The 22,275-nt window shown below is 40.5% G+C and overlaps 1 protein-coding gene across 4 annotated transcripts in view; it reads left to right on the forward strand.

The window, feature by feature from the left end:
- The first annotated feature begins 1,089 nt into the window (after window positions 1-1,089).
- LOC111148375 (roundabout guidance receptor 1) overlaps window positions 1,090-22,275 on the forward strand; it is a 417,477-nt gene continuing 396,291 nt past the window's right edge. For 2 of the 4 annotated variants that reach the window (XM_022504899.1, XM_022504908.1), the window contains exon 1: window positions 1,090-1,828. In XM_022504899.1, coding sequence (XP_022360607.1) covers window positions 1,774-1,828 — 55 coding nt within the window. In that variant the 5' untranslated portion in view covers window positions 1,090-1,773. The remainder of the gene's footprint in view (window positions 1,829-22,275) is intronic. The other 2 variants (XM_022504882.1, XM_022504890.1) reach the window with 1 other exon arrangement.

The raw sequence follows: 22,275 nt of genomic DNA on the forward strand, positions 1-22,275 counted from the left end.
AACTTTGGGATGGCAAGGTTTTTTGTTTGTTTGTTTGTTTGTTTGTTTTTTGCACTTGTCCCTATTTCAGAATTACTTCCCCATTGTTAACATTCTAATACCTAGAGTCAGTGAAGTTGAAGGAGCGGCTCTTGGTGACACAGACAGAGCCCATGGCTCACCCCTGCGCCCTTCCAATTGGATAGACTGTCTACATGACTGTCAACAAATGCAGTTTAAAAGAGAGTGATTTTTGAAAGAGAATGCCCATCTATTATGCAATAGAGAGTAATCGTTAACATAGTCTAGATAGTCATCACTCTACCTCCCATCCTACAGGCTTGTTGGGCCACATTTGATTAAAAACAAAAATGGGAATGTGGAGTCATGTAGGGTAGAGTTATTGGAGAGTTGATTCCAACTCTTGGAAGCGGTAAAGAAGAGGTTAAACTGGACCAGGAGGATTTTTGAAGTCTTTGGCTGGGAGGTTCCATTTGGAGAAAGGTGCAGGGGAGCCAGGGGTAGCCAGAGGAACAAGGCAAGTTCCCATTCGTTTGGATTTCTGATACTGAGCAGTTTGATTCTCACCTGAGGGCGCAGTCGGGCACCCCAGCTGGCGGATGGAAATATTAACGAGCAGAACTTGCCAGACCAGCGTCTGGAGAGGGTAGAGTGAAGCGCGGAAAGGACTGCGCGGCCCCTTTAAGTATTCGCGGGCCGGGGAGGAGAGGGAGGAAACTGGGAGCCGCGGGGACAGTGGGGAAACCCACAAGCGGTTGAGGCAGAGAAGCGGCAGCGTGAGAGCAGAAACTTCAGAAGCTGCTGATCCCGGCGGAGCTCGGGTGAGCAGCGGCGGCCGTCGCTCCCACCCGCAGCAGCATCCTCCTCGCCCCTCTCCGCCACCCAGGGGAGGTCTAGGAGCTGCCTCTCTACGGCTACCGCGAGCCAGGGCTGCGGGCAGCTATCCTCAGGAAGTTTGGGCTCCAGCGTCCCGGCCGCGGAGAGTTCGGGGTGCCCTTAGCGCGCGCCCCGGCGAGCGAGGGACCCGGGGCGATGGTGAGCGCTGCGCGGGGCTGGGGGCACCGGGGAGGCGCGCGTCTGTCCGCGGACCTGCTGCTGTCCCCAGTGCCCTCCGCATCCCCCAAGTGATGGGAACAAGGGCCGGCTCGGGCAACCACTGTCGCCGCACCGCCCCCTCGTTCGGCCCCAGCGCGCGGAGTCACCCAGGCACACCCCCAGCACCCTTTGCCCGTTCTCCGGAGCTGCTGCCGCTGCCTTGGCTGCCTTCCTCGCCGCCGCTGGTGGCCAGCTGTTGACTGGGCTAGACTGTGGACAGAGAAGCACTTTTTTTGGCCCTCCCTAAGCAGTTCTCACACCCCAAGTTTGCCGCTGCCGCGCCTGCCCTCGCCGCGGCGCTCGGGCGCACAGTGTGGGGGCGCACGCCGGGAGGCTCGGCGAGACCCGGAGGCAGGAAACCGCACAACTGCTCTTCTGCCTCGGCTCTTTGTTGTTCGCTTTGGATGGTTCTTGGAAGTGGCCGAGCCTTCTCGGAAACCCCGGAGCCAGAGGAGGCAAACCTTGGAATTCTTAGTCTGCAAAGGGCTCTGAGGTATTGACAAACGTCCGGAAAGGTCGACAAGTAATTGCCCTAAAAACTCTTGGCGGATTGACCCACGTTGCTTATATTAAGCCTTTGTGTGTAGTGTGTGTGGTGTGTGGCTTCATAAATTTGGGGACCCCATTTCTTCTCCCTCCTCTTGGCATGAGACTGTATGCAGGATCCACCCGAGGACAATGATCGCGGAGCCTGCTCACTTTTACCTCTTTGGATTAATATGTCTCTGTTCAGGTAACCTCGCGTCTTCTTTCTTCATTCACCCTTCATCTCCCTTGCACGCCCCTCCCCACTTTTCGGAATCAAACCCCGAACTGCGTTTTCTGCGACCTCTCCCTTCTAAGGCTGGAGGGGTTGGATCCATGTAAGGAGTTTTAGGTGAAAAGGTTCTTAGTTTGCACTTTGGGTCGGTCCTTTTCCCCCATCCCCCAAGACCCCTAAGCCTCATCGCGGACCTCGGCCTTTTGCCAAGTTCAGGGCACGCCCAGATCACTCTGGGCAAACGCACGGTCTGAGCTCTCGGGTGGGAGGAGGCAGCGGCTGGCGGTGATCTTGGGGCCTTAGGATGAGCCAAAACGAGTTTCATCCTTTGGCTTCTTCCTTCGGAGAGGGAGAGGTGCGCCCGGGGAACTTGGGGCCCAGAGACCCGCCAGGATTCCTGAACCTGGTCGTACCATTCGCCCCTCCTCTTCCGAGTACAAGGGGTTATTAGTAGTTGTTTTATGTAACCAAAGTCTGTAATTAAATTCGATTCCGAAGAAACTTCAGGAAATAACTCCTTCTTACGGTAGGATATCAACTAGCCATTCTGCCTGGCTGGATTTAGTAGGAAAACAGGCAGCTGCAATTATCTGAAGGGGAACAGTTAGTTGCCTGGGAATTTTCCTTGGCAAGGCTGAATTTAGGATTTTGGCGATTAATTAAATGGTACTGAAACTCTCTACATGACGTGTTGGAAGGATGCTGCAATGAGGTCCTTCTGACCAGTATACACTTAAAATAGTTTTCTTCAAACTCCCTAAGAAACTTTTGTTAAGGGTGAGCCACGACTCAACTTTTCTTTCTTTGCTTTTGGTAGATTCTGGTTTCAATCAAGGCTCCAATTTCAGGCCTTCACACACACACACACACACACACACACACACACACACACTACACCTCAGGGGATTTTCTTATAGTCCAATACTGACCTTCAGGTTGCATCAGGGCCTATAACTTAGAGTCACTCAATGTTTGTGATTATGAAACAGTTTTGAAAAGTTGGTTTTAGCTTTTTGCGGTTCATGGATATGGTTTCTATTTTGACCAAAGATTTTACTTAAGTTAATGAAATATGAAAAAAAAATGCACATCAGCTAAACGATAGCAGATCCCTAAAAGAATTAGCCTACTGAATATGCTTCCTGACTACAAGGAACATTTGCAGCTAAACTAAGAACCTCAGTACATTGTTATTCCTTTGAAGAAAACAGAAAACTGAAGTTTTCATACATTTCACAGGGAACGGAGGAATAGATTAAACCAACTCTTTGGGACTGACTCTCCTTACTTCCAGCTTCCCCTCTCTGTAATGTAGGTTTGTTGTTTTTTTTTTTCTTATTTTGCAGATCTGAGGGACTCAATAGTTTCCCCACCCGGAGCCCAGCCATGGATGCAAATCAGAAACATTAAGACCTGATCTCTCTATTTGTCTCCCTTTGCCGTGTCTCCCCTTAGTTTAATTTACAGCTTCAGATACCTTTGAGATTTTTTTTGTTGATTCACCTTCTCAGTTAACGTTTATTCACGTGTGTAAAGTGGGGTGTCAGTGTGATAAATGACTGGAGGGGCAGATTACTGAAGATAGGGGATTAATGATCATTAGTCACTGTTTGAGCTGAGTTTGTATATGTTGGGACCTTTTATCAGGTCTGTAGATTAAAGATAGGGTCACACTAATAGGGTATCACTGAAGGCTGGTCGCGTCAGTGTGCAAATTCTGTTTTCACTTGGAGAAATATCTGGGGCGGGGGGGGAAGGGGGTGTATGTGTACGGTCCTTTCAGATTTGATAATTTGATTAATTAGCGTCTGAGATTTGTAGTTGAAATAGACAGGAGGCATTTCTGATCTTAGAGCTTAACTGATTTCTGGCTTTGCTTTTTTCCAATTTAATTTTCCATTTAAGTCACTGATGATTTTTAATAAGCTTGAGTTTTCCCCACAGGGGTGTCTGTCTGCTTCCTTTCCCAGGTTGCAGGGTAGAGGCATTCCTTGTGAGGGCCTTTCTGAGGTTCAACCTGCCACAGTTTATCATTCCTCTGATGATTTTCACTCCTGCCATGAATCTGAACTTGGGAGGCTGAATTGCTGGGCTGCTGGGGCGATTTCCTTACCGTGTGCTGTTCTAAAGCCACACTATTGATTTGAATAAAAATTCACAGAACTCAGATAAGTAACTAGAGTTGGGCGTGCTCAAGACACCTGGACAGGGAATGAATGAAGTTCTTGAAAGATTGTGTTTCATATCTTGCCTCAAGCCTAAGATCACAGTCTATCACTTGTTAATGGAGTGTACTTAAGAGAAATGTGGTAAGCTTAAATAAATCAAAGTGTACTGAGGAGTAAGGTACCTTCAACAAGATTTAACCTGTAAAAGTATCTATTGGTTGTCAGTTCTTTCTCTTTCTTTTCTTTTCTTTCTTTCTTTTTTTTTTTAATCTGGATGCCAACCTAACAAAGTCCTATAGTTTTCTTCAAAAAACCCCAAAACTCCATTTTGATGTGTTGTTGTCATACTTGACATCAAATGTTCTTCTTCAGTTTGTGTTTGCTTTTTGTAGCCTTTTACTTATTAATCAAATGCTACAACTCTTACTATTCTAGGAAACAGATTTTAGAAAAAAATGGATAATCAGAAACTCCTTTTTTTTAAGGTGAATTTCTCTAGTGAGTTTTGATATATGAGTGTTCTTTTCTGTGGATAGCTAGACTTTTGGTGGAGGGGAGCAGTTGGGGTAGCAGTGAAGAAAAAGAATCTGTATGATCTCTCAGTTACTGATTCTAAACATTCTTTCCTGATAGACTTCCTCTCCTCAACTCCATTTTCTAAAACCTGATTTTAAGGAGGAAAAATAATTGACTTCCAGTTCAAATTTAGGATGGATCCAGATTTCACATAAAGTAAAAATTTGCAGTGCTGTCTTTCTTCCTTCTTTTTTTGGGGGGGGGCGGATTTTTTCTCTTGGGAAGATGGATATTTCTTAGGTAAGTTATACTATGTGAGCCACTTACCTGGGTCTCTGGTCTTCTCCCACCCAAAACCTCCACACAAGATTCTTTGGCAATTCCAACAATTTCTTATTAGTTTTTTAAATAAACTCTTTGGCATTTAAATACGCTTACCTGAATACTGTAACATCCTTAAGTATCCTTATTTCTTGATAATGAGCCCTCTAACACTTAAGATATTCATGGTTAAAATCTGGAATAGAAAGTTGACCTGAAGTTTTCCCTTAGTCTTCACTATAACAAATGAAGTGTTCCTGTGTGAGCTAAAGTGGTGTCGAATGCTGAATTTCAAACCTACAATGACAGTTATTTGTTTATTTTACATTGAGTAGATGTCTAAAATTAAAAATGCTGGTAACAGGGATATGATGGGGAGGAAACATGGAACGGCAGCTTGCCAGTGAAGATTATAAACGGTTGAGTCTTCATGTGTCGTCCATGTTAATAAAAGATGCTAAGGTAATGCTTATGTTAATTTCTGGCCCTTTTAAAAATGTTTACTTCTTCAAAGAGTAATTGCCTTGCAGGCTTGATTTCTTATAGGAAAATAAAAGGAAATCAGAGTTGTTCTCCAATTTAAAATTAGACTTAAGGTAATCTGTGGAATAAATTAAGAAATTTGGTAATAAGAAAGAAAGAAAAAGTGAAACAGGAGCAGACGTCTAGAGAAGTATAGTAGAAATAGATTCAGAAGTGAGCTAGTTTTAAAATATGGGAAGAGGGGCGCCTGGGTGGCTCAGTGGTAAAGCCTCTGCCTTCGGCTCAGGTCATGATCCCAGGGTCCTGGGATCGAGCCCCGCATCGGGCTCTCTGCTCAGTGGGAAGCCTGCTTTCTCCTCTCTCTCTGCCTACTTGTGATCTCTGTCTGTCAAATAAATAAATAAAATCTTAAAAAAAAAAAAATAAAATATGGGAAGAAGTGGAGTGGGAGCAGACAGAGCAGCCATATCTGACCACACCCTCTGACCACACACAGAATGAAAAGCAAATCTGAGAAGTGGATTTCTGAAAATTTGATGTCAGTATGTACATTCCATATATGGCTGAACTGAACATCTTGTATTTTAAAAAAGCCAATTTGATGGGGCGCCTGGGTGGCTCAGTGGGTTAAGCCGCTGCCTTCGGCTCAGGTCATGATCTCAGAGTCCTGGGATCGAGCCCCGCATCGGGTTCTCTGCTCGGCGGGGAGCCTGCTTCCTCCTCTCTCTCTGCCTGCCTCTCTCTCTACTTGTGATCTCTCTGTCAAATAAATAAATAAAATCTTTAAAAAAAAAAAAAGCCAATTTGAAACATTTAAATCTTTGATAAATTCAAAGAAGAGTTCTCTTAAGCCATGTTTAATGAAACTTTAGAATATTGACTACCTTGATTTATATAGAGGAGTGAAAAATTAAGTAGTTGTCTTCTACATCATAACACCTTTGGTTAGAGGAGACCAGTGAAGTGAAAGAAGGAAATAATAAAGAAAAAAAAGAGAGCGTTTGAGCTTTGGGGTACCATAAGAAAGTCTATAATGACTAGTTCTATTGCTATGAAGACATGTTATCATTTATTGAACATTCACCCTTATCTTATCAATACTTATAAGGACCTGATGACACAGGTACTATTATTTTTTTTTTAAAAGATTTTATTTATTTATTTGACAGACAGATCACAAGTAGGCAGAGAGGCAGGCAGAGAGAGGAAGGGAAGCAGGCTCCCTGCTGAGCAGAGCCCGATACCGGACTCGATCCCAGGACCCTGGGATCACGATCTGAGCCGAAGGCAGAGGCTTTAACCTACTGAGCCACCTAGGCGCCCCTCACAGGTACTATTATTAATAAAATATTACTTTATCCCTATTTTATATTTGTGGAAACTACATCACGGAGTGGTTAGGACATATGGAAGTGCAAGAATTTGTACCAAGTTGATTCCAAAACTCTTAACCACCATGTACTCTCTCAGCTGAAAGAGAGAAATGAAAAATGTAAAAACAAAGATGATGGTTCAATAATTTTTGTTTTTTTGGTGTTAAAACTCATTCCAAAAAATACACCTAAAATAGACCATGGTTCCAAACACTTGAAAATCTGGAAGGGAGGCATTTCTTTTCCTGCCATTAAGCAAATGGTCTTTACATTTTTAGATCACCAGGTAAGATAATCAGTTCTTTACATTGAACCAATTCACAGGAGCCTTTATCATGTCTGCCTTCTTGGGGGCATGCTTAAAAGAGGTGACTGAACAGAAGTCAAAAGAGTGACTGCTGGTGACGCCGAAGCACCTAGATTCCAAGTCGTATTTTGGAAAATGAAGGCCATTCTCATTCATGCACACTGAAAGATTTTGCTCAGAGTCCAAGGCAAATAATTGGCACTCATCAAGGAAGAGCCTGCAGAGAGACAATCATTTTCCCTGGGGTCACTCTGCCCCTGTATGTTGGGCATGGGCTGGCAGTCATTTAGTGGTAGATGAGCCTTCTGCTTGACTGCTGTTCACAGATGACTCACTTCATGGTTACTGATCATGGAGGGGTTGAGCATTAATACCTGGTTGATCAGCTGGTTGGAAACTGCTTATGCATAGCCAATAAAGTGGCCATCCTGTGGAGATCAAAGACCACTTCCTTTCTTTACAATTCTGGATTAGCATGGTTTCCTTTCCCCCTTCTCCCTCCACCTTCAGCCCTTTCCTTCAATCTTGCTGTTGAAGAAGAGGGAAAGATTATCTGTAGTGTACTGGGAGATAGCTTTGATCTTCACTTCCTTGCCTTTCTCTCTCTCCCTGCCTTTTTTTTTCTTTCTTTTCTTTCTTTTAACCATCCAAAGGCTATTTCTAACACTGGAAGGTGTCATGTTGCTTGCTTCATGGGAGATCTCAGTCCTATTTCCCCTCAGCCCAAACAGGCTGCTACAGATCCCCTTACTTCTGAGATTTTACTTGGCTTCCAAACATCTTATGACGATGTTGTTCCACCCATATAACAATATTTTGAACAGCTTGACTGTGCATATCTTTCTGAGTCCCTTCAACGAGAGAAGTGCCTCTGCAGTGTTCACAGCTGTCCATGGCTTAGAGCTGAAAAGGAGTATCTCTTTGGCTTGATTAATTTATCTTACTATTTAGGGAAGAATGTATAGAAGGTAAACAATTGGAGAAAGTGTTCTTCAGCCACTGGTGTGATGCGGAATAGTCTGTGGGCTTAATGCCTGTCACCTAGTTTGACACTTAAATCAAGCGTTAAAAGCACCATCAATGGACACAAGCAAATGTCAACAGAGCAGTGTGGTTCTGTTAAGTGGGAATATGTTCTTTTTATGTCAAGTGGTTGATTGGTATGTATACAGCATATAAGAAGCGTAGACTTGGATTCCTGATAATACCATGTACTTGGGGAATCTATTTTTTTGTTCATGTTAGTTTTTTGTTGTTTTTGTTTTTTTTTTTTTACTAGAAAACTTTTTTTTTAAAGCACTTCTGGCAGTAGCAGCTGCTGGTGACACTTTCTGAAAATGCTGTTGATTGGATTTCAGTAAGTATCAAGTTCAAAGTATGGGCCACCTATGCCTGCGTTCAACTCCTCTGTACATGGCCTGAGAACCAAAGATAGCTTAGCCACAGTCAGCCATGGCAGGAGCTTGGAGTCCTTGGAACTTTCCCCTAAAATTATCTGCAGGAGGTTCTTCTTGAGACTGTTGGACACCCAGTTTGTATCCCTAACACTGTGATTCTTCTTTCCTTGTCTATTCTTCTTTGAATGTGAGGAAAAGTATTTTAAGAGAAATAAAATTGTCACATGGGACTATTTCGTACTTTAAAAATTATTTTAGGTAAATGTTATCTCTTGATATAACTTAAAATTTCTATAAGCATAACAATACAATGTTTATATGACCATTAAGGTTCTGGTAGCACGTTATGTATGGTCATAATTCATGCACGATTATGGAAAAATACATCAACATGTTAAACTCCTTCTTGGATGTTAGCCGAAGAGGAAACAGGGGTCCTGTTTTAGTGCCTCCCCTCTGATGTGACTGAAGCCCTTTTGTGTTATTAGCAATCCTAGGTGGAGTTTGAAAGGAAAATGGGGCCAAAGAATGAGAGAGTGGGGCCACACACATGCGTTTCGAGATCATTCGGCATCATAAGGTGCTAATGAGTTATACTCAGTCTCATAATTTGATCTCCAAATTTAAATAGCCTGTACACTGATTATATTTCTGTCTTAGCCTGCGATGTCTTTTCCACTTTTCCAATGATGTACGAACCCTTAGTTTGGCTAGAAGTGTCTGCCTACGATCCCTTCCCTAGATAAGGGAATTTGAAAATGTATACTTTTTTAGTTTCAGGGTCTAAAGTGGATTTTGTTTACTCAGGCTTGCTTTAAAAGGCCGTCTTTGTCACTCTGAAGCCTCACTAAAATGCTGCTCACTCATGTAACAAAGTGAGTTAAGGCGCGTTTGTATGTGTTGAACACACACCTCTGGGTAGCTTTAAGGGACTTTAGTTGGGGGACGTCACTTTACTGTCTGCAGACCATTCAGATAGCAAGTTGTCTGAACAAAGCAAACAGACCTCTACAGGCTTTGGAAGAGAAACTCATTGGTTTTTCTCCCTCATCTTTGAAGAGAAGTGAAAATTTCCTTAGCAATCCGGTATCAAGTTTGGAACTTGGGATTTGCTTAAATGAATGAACGTAGTAATTTATTGCCCAAACCTAAACATGTAGAAGGAAAATAGGAGTGTGTCAGAGCTTCTGGGTACTACGCAGAGAGGGGAGTCCTCCACTGATTATCAGTCTCTGAATTAGGCTAGAATAGAAACATCATGAGGGCAACTTTGAGTTAGGCTTAGTGTGGCCGGAGGGAAAACGAAATTCATTGCATCCATTGGGCTTTTCTCTATTATCGGTCATTCAGTTTGAGGAACTCATCATTTCCTAGGGTTTCATGTTCAAAATTATCCTTTCACCATTTTCCATTTGACATACTGACATATTTAATATGTTTTAAATATACATGGTTATTTAGTATATATATGTCCTGATGAGGAAAAAAAATGAACTGATTAAGTAATTAAATGATGAATTGAGGCAGTGTAGGACCAGCTGCATACACTGAACCTGAAGGACTAGGGATCGATGATAGTAATAGTAATAATTGTAAAGCCGAAAATTTATAAAGTGTTTACTGTCTGTCCCCCAGAACGTGCTAACTTGCCTTACCTTATTTAATATGACATTAGGAATGACGGCATTGCCATCATCCCTTTTTATCAATATGGAGAATGAGATTTAGAAAAGTTGGTTTCTCAACTGTGGTCAGTCAGCTAGTTCGGTAGAGTGAGGATTTGAAACGAGCACGTATGAGCCAGAATTTTTGTTCTTCCCCGTTGTACAGATGCATTGCACTATTCCTCTAAAAGGAAATGATTGTAGATGAAACAGTATAAAATGTATACATAATAAGACTATCAAGTTTTGGTGGGTGTGGTGCTTTTTTGTGATGCAAGATTATGGTAGATTGTGCTGCCAAGCTTTTTTAGTTCCTTTTTAGATTTTTCTGGTCTCTCTGATTGTCTTTTCCTCTCTTCTGCTTGTCACATGATAACCCATAACAAAGAAAACATCCTGGTATAATACAGCACAGAAAATAGAAACCTATAGATCAGCGCCATAGCTTGGTTTGGTGGAATTCCATTGTGGAGTAAATTTGAGGTAGCAAAGGCTGCCTGGGTGGCTCAGTCAGTTAAGCCTCTGCCTTTGGCTCAGGTCATGACCCTGGGGTCCTGCAACAGCCTCCTTGCTCAGTGAGGAGCCTGCTTCTCCCTCTGCGTGCTGCTCCCCCTGCTCATGCTCTTTCTCTCTGACAAATAAATAAATATTAAACATTTTTTTTGAGGTAGTAAAAACTGACTAAGGTTTGTGATAGCCCAATTGTCTAAGGAAATAGAAATTTCCTTATATATAGGGAAAAAATACTATCGCTGGCATCTAACTTCTCTAAGGAACTGGTGTTGAATTTTTTTCTTTCTTTTTTTTTTTTTTTACTTTGAGGATAGATGGTTTACTTGATGATAAGTTGTTAGAGATAATAAGATAATTAAGCAGAAGCTTATTTAGAATCTGTGATTACTATTCTTTTAAAGCTATATCCTTCTGAGATGACAAGTTTTATAGAAAACAAAGAATACGGCATTGGTTAACAAGGTATCTGAGAATGAAACCTATCAAAAACAGTACTGTAATAGTAACTTTTCAGAAGTAATGTAGTTGATTTTTAAAATATTATTATTTTACTTTTTCTTACTCTTTTAAATATATATGTCTGACTAAGATTGTTCTATAATTTCTAAGGTATGGTTTTCTCAGTTGAACTCACTGGTCTTCTAGAGTTTTTGCCAAATGTGTAGATGACAGGTACATTCATACTCTTCATTATTTCCATAGGTTGTTACTTTACATAAGGCTTTAGGGAAGATTGAAGCTTTTCCTGCTTCCTTACTCTGTACTGCTAATCAAAATGGTATCATATTCAAAACCCTCCTTTATATGGGAGTTGGGGTCTTAGCTCTAAGGTTTTACCCTTTGTCTTAAGAAGTAGTCCATAAAACATTTATTTCTATAAACATACTCATTGCTTTGCAGTTTTGCAGTTTGCCATTCATTTGTGTTTATTAATACTATTTGTTTATTATTAGTGGGGCTTAATAACATCCTTTAATCCTCAGTAAACTACACACTATCAATCTTGATGACAACCAAAAATTATTATTAACCAGCTGTCAACTTTTGTTGCGATTAGACACTTTAAAGAACGTGGCAGACATACCTAATCATGTATAAGAACTTTTAATAAAAGATCTGGGCTGTGAACATATAGATAGGGAAATGAATGTTACATATGTCAGTGAATTGTTAGCAGTATATGAATGAAAGATGTTTGATATGGTGAGAGAAGGGAGAAATGCCTTTTGGGAACTGATAGATTAAGGGGAATTACGAGGTCAAGGAAAACTTCCTGTGAAAAGTGGATTCCCAGAAAACGTTGAGAGAAAAAAATGGAGTATCTTGTTAGGTGAAAGGAAGTGTTTGAGAGGTGCATCCAGGAGTGTGATCTGAAAAACTGATAATTTATTTGAAGCGGTAAATTTTACAACAGTGCATGATTATAGATTTTCACTTATGATGTCATATTTTACTATTTAGTAATTCCATACATTTGTTTCATTTATTTAATCAACCTTACTAGACAACAAAGTATTAAAAAAAAAAGCTTATTCCTTACACTTAAGATATCATTGATGAGGGGCATCTGGGTGGCTCAGTGGGTTAAGCCTCTGCCTTCGGCTCAGGTCATGATCCCAGAGTCCTGGGATCAGGCCCCGCATCGGGCTCTCTGCTCGGCATGGAGCCTGCTTCCCCCCACCCCGCCTGCCTCTCTGCCTACTTGTGATCTCTCTCTCTCTGTCAAATAAATAAATAAAATCTTAAAAAAAAAAAAGATATCATTGATGAATAGTTGATTACCATATAGGTAATTTAATAGAGGTATGTGTGACTGCTCTGGGAGCCTATGTTTGGACTATAAAAAGCTTCACCAAGTGAAGAAGTAGTATAAGATAAATGTAAGTGTGTTAATTGAATTCTTAGAGATTAGACATTTATTTTTTGGCATTTCCCTATGGATATCCATGTACAGATGAATAGATTTGGGTATAATACTATGTGTATTATTGTTATTAACCCTCAGAGAATCATTAGAACATTAACTAACTCTTTGTGCATATGCCCTTTCTGCAGTCCCCAGAATGCATGGTCTTTATCCTACTCTTGTTACTTTCTATGACAGGACCAATCTTCCCATAGTCTAGAAGATTCCATTTATAATTCTTATAAACATTTTTCTCATATTAAGTTGAAGCCCAACTTCATTCCCTGTCTTACTGGCCCTGGTTTTATCCTCCAAAGCTACCCATGGTAAATCTAGTTCCCTTTCTACATGAAACTGTTTCAATATTCAAAGACTGTTCTTTCTACATTTGCTCTTCTCCAGGTACAGTTTCTTCCAATTCTCCTCCCTTGCTGAAGAGTCATTTCCCTTGGTTGTGCTGTTTTTGTTGTTGTTGTTTTTTTTTTTTTAAGATTTTATTTATTTATTTGACAGACAGAGATCACAAGTAGGCAGATAGGCAGACAGAGACAGGAGGAAGCAGGCTCCGTGCTGAGCAGAGAGCCCGATGCGGGGCTTGATCCCAGGACCCTGGGATCATGACCTGAGCCAAAGGCAGAGGCTTTTTAACCCACTGAGCCACCCAGGCGCCCCGGTTGTTACTGTTTTTATTAACTATTTGTTCTTGTCCCGAAGTGTAACATGAAGTTTGAGGAACTTAACCTTTTTTGTAGTTAAAAATGTGGATAGCTTTTAACTTTTTCCCAGTCTTCTAATAAATCTTTCATTTTATCTAAAAGTTCTCTCAGCATTTCTGGGATGTGATGCCTTTCTGGATCAGGACATTTCAAACATATTACAAAGCTAGATACTTACCTCCCCACCTTGATTTCCCACTAAACCAACTTAGAATGATTCTTCCTGGTCGGAAGTCACAATTCTTGGCAGGGAAGAAAAACAAAATAGTTTTTGCGAGATTCTGTTTTTTCTTCTCTGATAGTATTTTGTGATGTTTGAAAATGAACATGCCTCCTCAGGGCTCGTGAGGAAGGTCCTGAGTTAGGTCTCAGGGATGATTGGCTGGATGATGCCATGGAAAGAGATGGGCCCAAGATAGACAGACTTACGGAGTTTTCAAGAGAAGGCGTAAATCCATATGTTTAAGTAACACCTCCTAACTGATATATGGGAGCAATTGATATAATAATAATTATAATTAATTATAATTAATTATAATTAATAATCATATTAATAATAATATCAATACTTAATGATAATAATAACAATAATATGTCTCCACCCCACATGGGACCCCACAGGTCAACAGTTCGTGGCTTCAGTGTTACATTTTCCACCCCACATAGGACATAGTCCCACATTGGACTGACCTATCTGTTGCTGCTTATTCTTACTCTAGAAACACATAAGGGTACCCTCACTTTCTGTTAGCTTTGTTATTTTGGAAGCCTTCACTTTTCTGATGTTTGGCCTTCCTTCCTGTATTGTTACTAGTTAAATGGTTACATAATTGCTTATTTATTTAACCAAAAGCTTCTGCCTTTTTTTAGAGCTATTTACATTTTACAAATTGGGTTTGCTGAACCAGGCAAAGTGATCAGTTTGACTGTTTATGTTTATTCTTTTGTCCTAAAGCTAACAAACAAAGAAGACAAACTGACAGGCCCTTTGATGAGCTCAGAGTCCCTGATGAACTGAATAAATAAGTATATCCTTGAATAAGAAGAGAAATTATCAACACAGACAGTCTAAAGCTTTACTGATTGCTATTAAGAGGCACACCACTGTGCTGCATTTGAATTACAGGTTGGGAGCACACAGTAAGGGAATTTGAAGAAGTAATATAAAGAAAATTTAGGCTGTGGTTGCACTGCAGAGGAGCCTTTAAGTTCTGCAAGAATTTATCACAGGATTCTTTCAAAAGTCTGGTTTCCCTTATTTTATTGTTTATAGATCATTAGCTATTGGACAGAAATCTCATCAAGAGAGAAGCTTAATCTAAAGGGTCAGAAATCATTGCCAGTTGAATATTAGCCAGAAATGAAAATGAAACATCTCTGCGATAATTTGTCAATGAAAAATGTTATTTAATTTATGAAACCCTGGCTTACGCACAGTTTTCAAGCACACATCTAGCATTTCTGTGAGGAGACCTTGTGCATAATTCATAAATGTTTCTGAGCTAACATTCGGAGGATCATTTGCTTAGGTGCTCAAGACATACTGCGAAGCTAAATACATATGAAGAAACTTCTGTTAACTCTTTAAAAAAAACCTGGTCGTTTCTTACCAAATCTAGGCAAAATGCTCCTTTATGTAGAAATTTCTGGTTTTCGTTATGTTTTACTCTAACGTGCATGGGATTTCTTTCTGTCTTCAAACGACTCATCCGGTTGGAGGAATAGGGCCGAGTCCCACTGGGGATCATTAGGAGTATTACTCATGTTAGACATCTATCAGGGGCAACCCTCCTCATGCTAAATTCTGGCCACAGCTCACAAATAATATGAGATGCTCACAGGCTCAAGGCAGGGAATAACGTCTGAGTGGGAGAAGGTCAAGGCACGGGCAGGGGAAGAGGTCAGAAGCAGTAATGTGCCCTGAGCAAGGAGTGCTGATTCATTTGAAGCTGGAAACGTCACCAGCAGTTCATTGTCCGCAGGGGAGACATGTTTAAAGATGAGCTTTATTTTGATGCTCTGACAAAATGCCTTGGCAGTAGTAGATTCCTCATCACCTAAAAGGGTAGCCATGATTTCCATGCCTATATGGAGATTATTTCTATAGCTGGTAACTGCAGCCTTTAGAAGAACATAATGAGGATATATTAATTAATTTGCCTAACACTGGTTGGTCTTTATTGCCCTTGTCCGTAACTCTGTTTCATTTCCCTATTTTCTTCCAAATAAAGATCCTTTCTTCCTTCTTTGTGAACCACAGAACCATTATGTTTGATTTATCTTCTCACGAGGAAGTACTTTGTGTTTAAGGTGTGTTGGGATTATTGATGTGATCATACGGTTCCTCTGCCTGATTAGGGTTCCCTGCCTGTGAGCCAGCTTCAGCCAGGTGAAGAGCCTCTTACTCCTCCAGCTTTTCTAGATGCTCTTCCTCCATCAGGGAATGCTCTTTCTAGAGCCATTCCTTTCTCTCCTTCTTCCTCCTCTGCCTCCATTACAATTCCTGTTTTCCCTGATGAATCAATACATGTGTCTCCTCCTCCAGGAAGCCTTAGCTACCCTTCCCACCCACCCAAGGTCGATTTGATGTTTTCCATGTCTATATCTCTAGCACCCTATAAAAGGGTAGGCAACCTTGTTGGCGATCATACCGTATTGCGTTTACTTGTCTAGGTCTCCTTTCCAACTATGAGGGTATCTGTCTAATTAACTATCACAACCAGCACATTCAATGAATTACTAAGTGATTCAGAACATAAAGTACTTTGCTTTGACAGGAGTTGTAAAAGGGATTAATACTCGTACTTCTTATTCTTGCATAAAGTTTTATTCTTCTTAGAAACAGAGAAGTGAACAGTTGGAAAGCGGAAACACCAGAATTACCAAATACCACAAATCTTTATCCCAGTGTTTATTTAAAAAAAAAAAAAAGAAAGACAAAAGTTTTCTGGAACATCTCGTGGTAGAAATGTTGTAAAGCACCAAATTCGGAAGTAATGTATGAATGGGGGCTCTTAATAGTTATATATTTACTGGATTCTACAAAATGGATTGGATAGGACTTTGAGTGTCTACCTTTGTTTGAATTTTATAGATTTTCATATGATTTTTCTATGGACTCACTGTAGTATGTCAAGGGAAAAAACATGACTTGGATTTAGACATGGTTGTTGCTGGCCCTGAATCTGCCACTACCTAGCTTTTTACCATGCAAGAGTGAGTTGGTTTTTTTCATCTCTAAAGTATGGGAATTGAAAAGTTGATATTTAGGCCACCACGAGAATTTCAGTTCTGTAGTTTTTAGCCAAGGAATAGTATAATGAACTGGATTATTTACCAGTGAGTTTTTTCTAGTCATTGTGTGCCTCTCAGTCGCATGTCCTGATTGCAAGGGTATGGGCTTCAGACTAGCCATGGCTCTTCGGTGGGTTATACGTCTCACTTTTCAGTTTCTTTATCAGTAAAGTGGAAACAATTTTGATAGCTGTTCCATACGGATGCTGTGAAGGTTAATTAAGTTAATGTATGTGAAGTGTTCAAAATGGTGTTTGACATGTTCTAACGTCTACTTAAGTGTGAATTATCGTGTTGCATTTAGTATTATTTTGCTGATTGATAGTCTTTATCAGTATTTTTTTTTCTTTTAAAGAAACTACTTTATGATAGCTGCTTGGGATAGACCCTGAGTTACAAACCGGAAACATAAAGTTATCCCCTGCAAAGAATACAAACCTTTAAGACCTCTTGCCAGAGATTCAAAAAGCAACAAACAAACAAAAGCAGAAAAAGTGTGAAGGTTCTTAAGAGAAAATTCAGGGTTAATTTGACAGGTTGGAGACGGATTTCTGGGCAGATTGCCATGCCAATGTAATAGACATTTCTGTCGAATAAAGCAAAAGATATTATTGTTTATGTGGTACAAAAATGCCAACAATTAGAGGTTATAGCCTGTGGTTCCACCAACCCCCCCAAACTTAAAAAAATGTTAATGCCTCTAAGAGGATTAAGAGATTTGCAATTTACTGTGAATTATTTTAATCAGATTATAGGTCCTCTTTTACTTGGAGTTCAACTTTTAGCACTTGGGGATTGGAAGTTTTCATTTGGCTGGTCGGATGGTAACACACTGGGAAGTGCCAAGGATGGAGAAGGATGAGGCCACGGAGATCCTGGAGTAATATGGCAGCTAGCCAGGGAGAGTGGAACTGGAAGGGAAGGTAGAGAAGTACCAGTAACAAACCTCTCACAGGTTAAACATGTTCTCTGAATCTAGAAACATTGTACCTGTCTCCCTTCTTTATATTTAAGTTCTTTGTTCAAGAAACCAAAAGTCAGATGAGAAACATTACTACTGTGGTACACAGAAGCTGATTTTTAGATGAGTCATGGACATGGGCTTGGCAAAATGAGTCTTTTGTGGAATAATATGGGGAGTAAGATTTCAGCCTCCAGAGGAATTCGTTTATTTAACGAATAATTACTTATCCCATTCTGTGTGTCTGGCCGGCTGTGCTCTAATCTTGGTCCTAGCTCTGCTTGTTTGAAAATGTAGTTAGGATTTATTGTCAACAGGAATATAGCCAGACATGCAGACATGGTAATGACTGTCGTGAAGTTTTACTCACAGTTTCCAAAAAACAGGAGGCACAGGTTGCCATGCAAGGCCACACTGGGAAGCAGCAGGTTGGATGGGAAGTAGAAGGAGGGAGAGGATAGCTCTGGGCAAAAGTCTTTTGTTGTTGTTTTTGTGAGAAAGGAGGAGTGAGGCAGGGTATGGAAGGCAAACAAATTTCAGGGTGGATAGTTTCAATAATTTCTGCAGGCTGTGAGCCCCAGGAAGGTCCCTAGCTGTTCAGTGCCTGGACTTGGGGTGGTGTGAGCCAGAGAGGAGAGGTGGCTCAGTGTGGGCTCTGGATAGATGGGTTTGTATTTGAAAGGTGTGCTCTTCGGCAAGTAAAGTTTGCCACTCTTAGGAACTGACTAGCCTTGGGAGAGGCCGTGTTCACCAGGCAGCAAGGCCCCAGCTGCCACAGCATCAACAGCACAAAAAAATAAGAAAATGTAATACATTGGTGAGGTATGTGATGTTGGTTATATCACTTCCACTTTTCAAGCCTTAGTTTCCTCATCTGTGACTTGGGTGTAGTAATGTTACCTACCTTCAAGCATTTTGAGATCAAAATGGAAAAAAGACATTATTTTTCTCAGAAGAAATATGTAACAAGTAGTAGAAGTTTAAAGTCCAAAAAGGTGATAGGGAAATGAACTCAGAGTTCAAACCAATACTGAGATTGTGTGTGTGTGTATGTGTGTGTGTGTGTGTGTGTGTGTTGATAAAATGAGATGAAATTGTGTGTCTGTTGATGGAGATAAGTTATAAATAAATGACAGTACAGCTTAGATTTTTCACTGAAGACATCATTTTAGTCTCAAAAGAGGTCAAATTTGCATCTAGAACTTTCACTTCCAAGTCTTCAGACACAAAAATCTTAGGGATGTTACTTCATTTTATTTCTTCATAGAACATATTTTCTGGGAAAGCAGCAGAATGTCGGAGTGGGGTAGTTAATGCTGATTAAATACTGATGAATGAAACTAATATGAGAAGAACTTTGGAGAGGGTAGGGAAAGTTGTCTGCTCAAGGTTGCATGGCCAAAGGAACAGTCTGTTTTGTAATATTGCTATTGGTTTGAGTGTGGGGCGATTCTGCCTTTATACTTTCTCTGTATTTAATCCCAGGCCAGTAATTCCAGTATGCCTGTCACAGCTGCTGGTTTGCCATGTGCTCCTGGTCACTTTTTAATTTTTTTTTTTTCCCTTTCTCTTAGACCTTCTTAAAGGCACTGCATACTTTTATTCAAAGCACTTTGTCAACCTGACTATTAATTAGTGTCCATCTTTATTTAAATTCTGCTTTTTTCAGTAGTCTCACATCTCATGCCTGTTTTACAGAATTAGGTATCTCAATAGTTACCACACACATAGCACACCATGGGTACTCAGTAAATACTCGTTGAATGAACAGTCTCAACCAATCATTTTAGCATTCTAAAAACATTAAGTACATCTAATAAAAAAAAATAAGTCTTCCCACAAAGGAACAATAAATTAAGACTATATTATTTAATATTTTAACTATCTTTTAGGTTTATTTTTTTCTATAAATGTACAGGTAAAGAATTTACAGCATTTAGGTTGGCCTTCAATATTGTTAGGGAGAGATTTGAATGTTTAACTGTTTCTTTTAGGAACAATTAAACATAATTACCGTGGGTAAGCTCTATCATTGAGGTTGTAGAGAAATATCTGAGAAACTCAAGTTATTAAAAAAAGAAACTTAGGGAAACTTCCTTGTACCTTACTGAAACTCACTCATTAGAAGATGGGTATAAAACATACCATGAGCATAAGACACACCATGTAATAGTCTCCTATTCTTTAAGAGATCTACTATTCAAAATAACTTCTACTGGGCACTGGCCATAGGTGAAAGACTTGCAGGCACTGGTGATATGAAGATGAATTTAGTTATGGTCCTTACATGCCAAATTCATATCGCCTGATAACTGAGGAAGGTACATGCACAATAAAAAAAAAATTTATGTGGGGCGCCTGGGTGGCTCAGTGGGTTAAGCCACTGCCTTCTGCTTGGGTCATGATCTCAGGGTCCTGGGATCAAGCCCCGCATCGGGCTCTCTGCTCAGCAGGGAGTCTGGCTCCTCCTCCTCTCTCTCTCTGCCTGTCTCTCAGCCTGCTTGTGATCTCTGTCTGTTAAATAAATAAATAAAATCTTTAAAAAAATGTTATGTATATATAGAAACACACACAAACACACATATATATAGATATATCTGCAAGAAGGAAAAATGTTCTTCTATCTGAAGAATAATTGAAGTATAATTGACTATATCCTTTCCTCTGCTTGTTTGCCCATCAGATGAAACAGAAGAAACACTTATGTATAGGCAAAGAGAGGAGAGATTGTGTGGGATACCGAGGAACCCGAAATTGTTTGGAATTGCTTACTGATTGGGTACTCCTGAGGTTACACTGTGGTCAGAATATAAAGGTTCTTTTCCTCCATGCTCACTGTAATGAACTTCATTATGTGGAAAACCAGGAACGTTTCTCAGGTAGGGAAAAACTTGGTGGGTTAGAAAGCTTGTTCAGCCAGTGGCATGGATAATGGATTGAACAGCAGAATACCACAGGTAATGAGAAGACTTAGAAGACTCTCAATAAAGGGGAGAGATGATGGATAAAGACAGTGTTGATGGAAATAAATGGAAAGATAAAAAGTTTTTGGATGGTGGAATCAATAGATAGACTTGGTAGAGTATATGCAAGATGGAGGGACTCCACGTGATACAGATGACTTCGTCAGCGATAGAAACTCCAATAATAATGGAGGAACAGTATGTGTAGAGGAAATGCTATGATTTCTCCTTACATGTGTTGAGTTTACAATGCCAGTGGGTTGTCCACATGAGCACTCCACAGTGCCCGAAATGCTGAAAAATTCCATCGGGATTTTAAGAGAAGTATTTAGAGATAAAACCTTGGGAGACATTTTAGTGGAAGTGGTAAGAGAAGTTTCCCTGGTGAGAGGCTTGAGGTTGGTAAAGAGGGAGACAAGAGAGTAGGACCTAAAATAAGTTCACCTTGCCTGCTTTTGTTATTATTACTATCACTATTTCGATTACAATAATATGAGCTTGTACCTAAGATTAGAGGCATGTATGATTAAAGAAGGGAGAATTAAAAGGAAATGGTTGTTTCTGAGCCTGTTTAACTGTATCCGCTTCAATTTCGAACATATTTACGCTTTGATAAGTACATTGCAATTTCAGTATAGGCTATTGCTTTAGGAAAAAAACATGGGGTTTGGAGTAGATTCAATTATGATTCAATTCTACAAATATCTGCTGAGTAATCACTATGTAACATTATTTGGGATAAACAGTGGCAGAGTAAAACAGTGATTTGGACGAAGCCCCAGTCCAGTGGACCCAATGTTGCATGAATGCTGATTTGATCTTAGATAAGTTTTGATCTTTGGAATTATAAGCTTATCTACTTTTGAAATTAAAGTGTTAATTTGTGATCATTGTATATAGGTTCAAAGAGACTTTTTATAAACAAATGTGGCAAGAACAGGTTATGAAGAAAGATGTTTAAGGGCAGGTCTGTCATGAGGTGATTGAAGAAATTTTAAGCTCATGGAATCTCCAAGTGGGAAGAAACCTCGGTCTGGCCCAATGTATACTAAGACAGAAATTTCTTTTATGTTCACAAATTAAGGCCTTCATGTTTCCCTTCTCTTATTTCCAGAGAGAAACCAGCCACTTAGCCCAGCACTGCTAAATGACTTGCTCTTTCCAAATGCTGTTGCTTCCTCCTACTCCTCTGCCTAATTAGTACTCAACACATCTGAGGCAGGTCAGACATCCTGTCTAGGAAGACATTTTGGACTTTTTTTTTTTTTTTTAAAGATTTTATTTATTTATTTGACAGAGAGATCACAAGTAGGCAGAGAGGCAGGCAGAGAGAGAGGAGGAAGCAGGCTCCCTGCCGAGCAGAGAGCCCGATGCGGGGCTCGATCCCAGGACTCTGAGATCATGACCTGAGCCGAAGACAGCGGCTTAACCCACTGAGCCACCCAGGCGCCCCGACATTTTGGACTCTTATCCCCTCCATCCTGCACCCATTTTTTTTTAGAAAAGGTTTTATTTATTTATTTGACAGAGAGAGACTGTGAGGGGGGGATAGAAGTGGGGGAGAGAAAGAGGGAGAAGCAGGCTTCCTGTTGAGCAGGGAGCCCAATGCAGGGCTCGATTCCAGGATCCTGGGATCATGACCTGAACCCAAGGCAGATGCTTAATGACTGAGCCCCCCAGGCACCCCCTGTCAACCAAATCATTCAAGTCCAGGTGAACTGGCCCTTCCATGAACTGCTGTAATAGTGTATATGCCCTTTATAAGACTATAAATTATGCTGTGCTGTATTATCTGTTTGCTTCCATCGTCAGATTTTGAATAATTTGAGGGCAAGGAG

Source organism: Enhydra lutris, unplaced genomic scaffold (assembly GCF_002288905.1).
Source record: "Enhydra lutris kenyoni isolate GAN:26980312 unplaced genomic scaffold, ASM228890v2 scaffoldscaffold2, whole genome shotgun sequence".
NCBI lineage: Eukaryota > Metazoa > Chordata > Mammalia > Carnivora > Mustelidae > Enhydra > Enhydra lutris.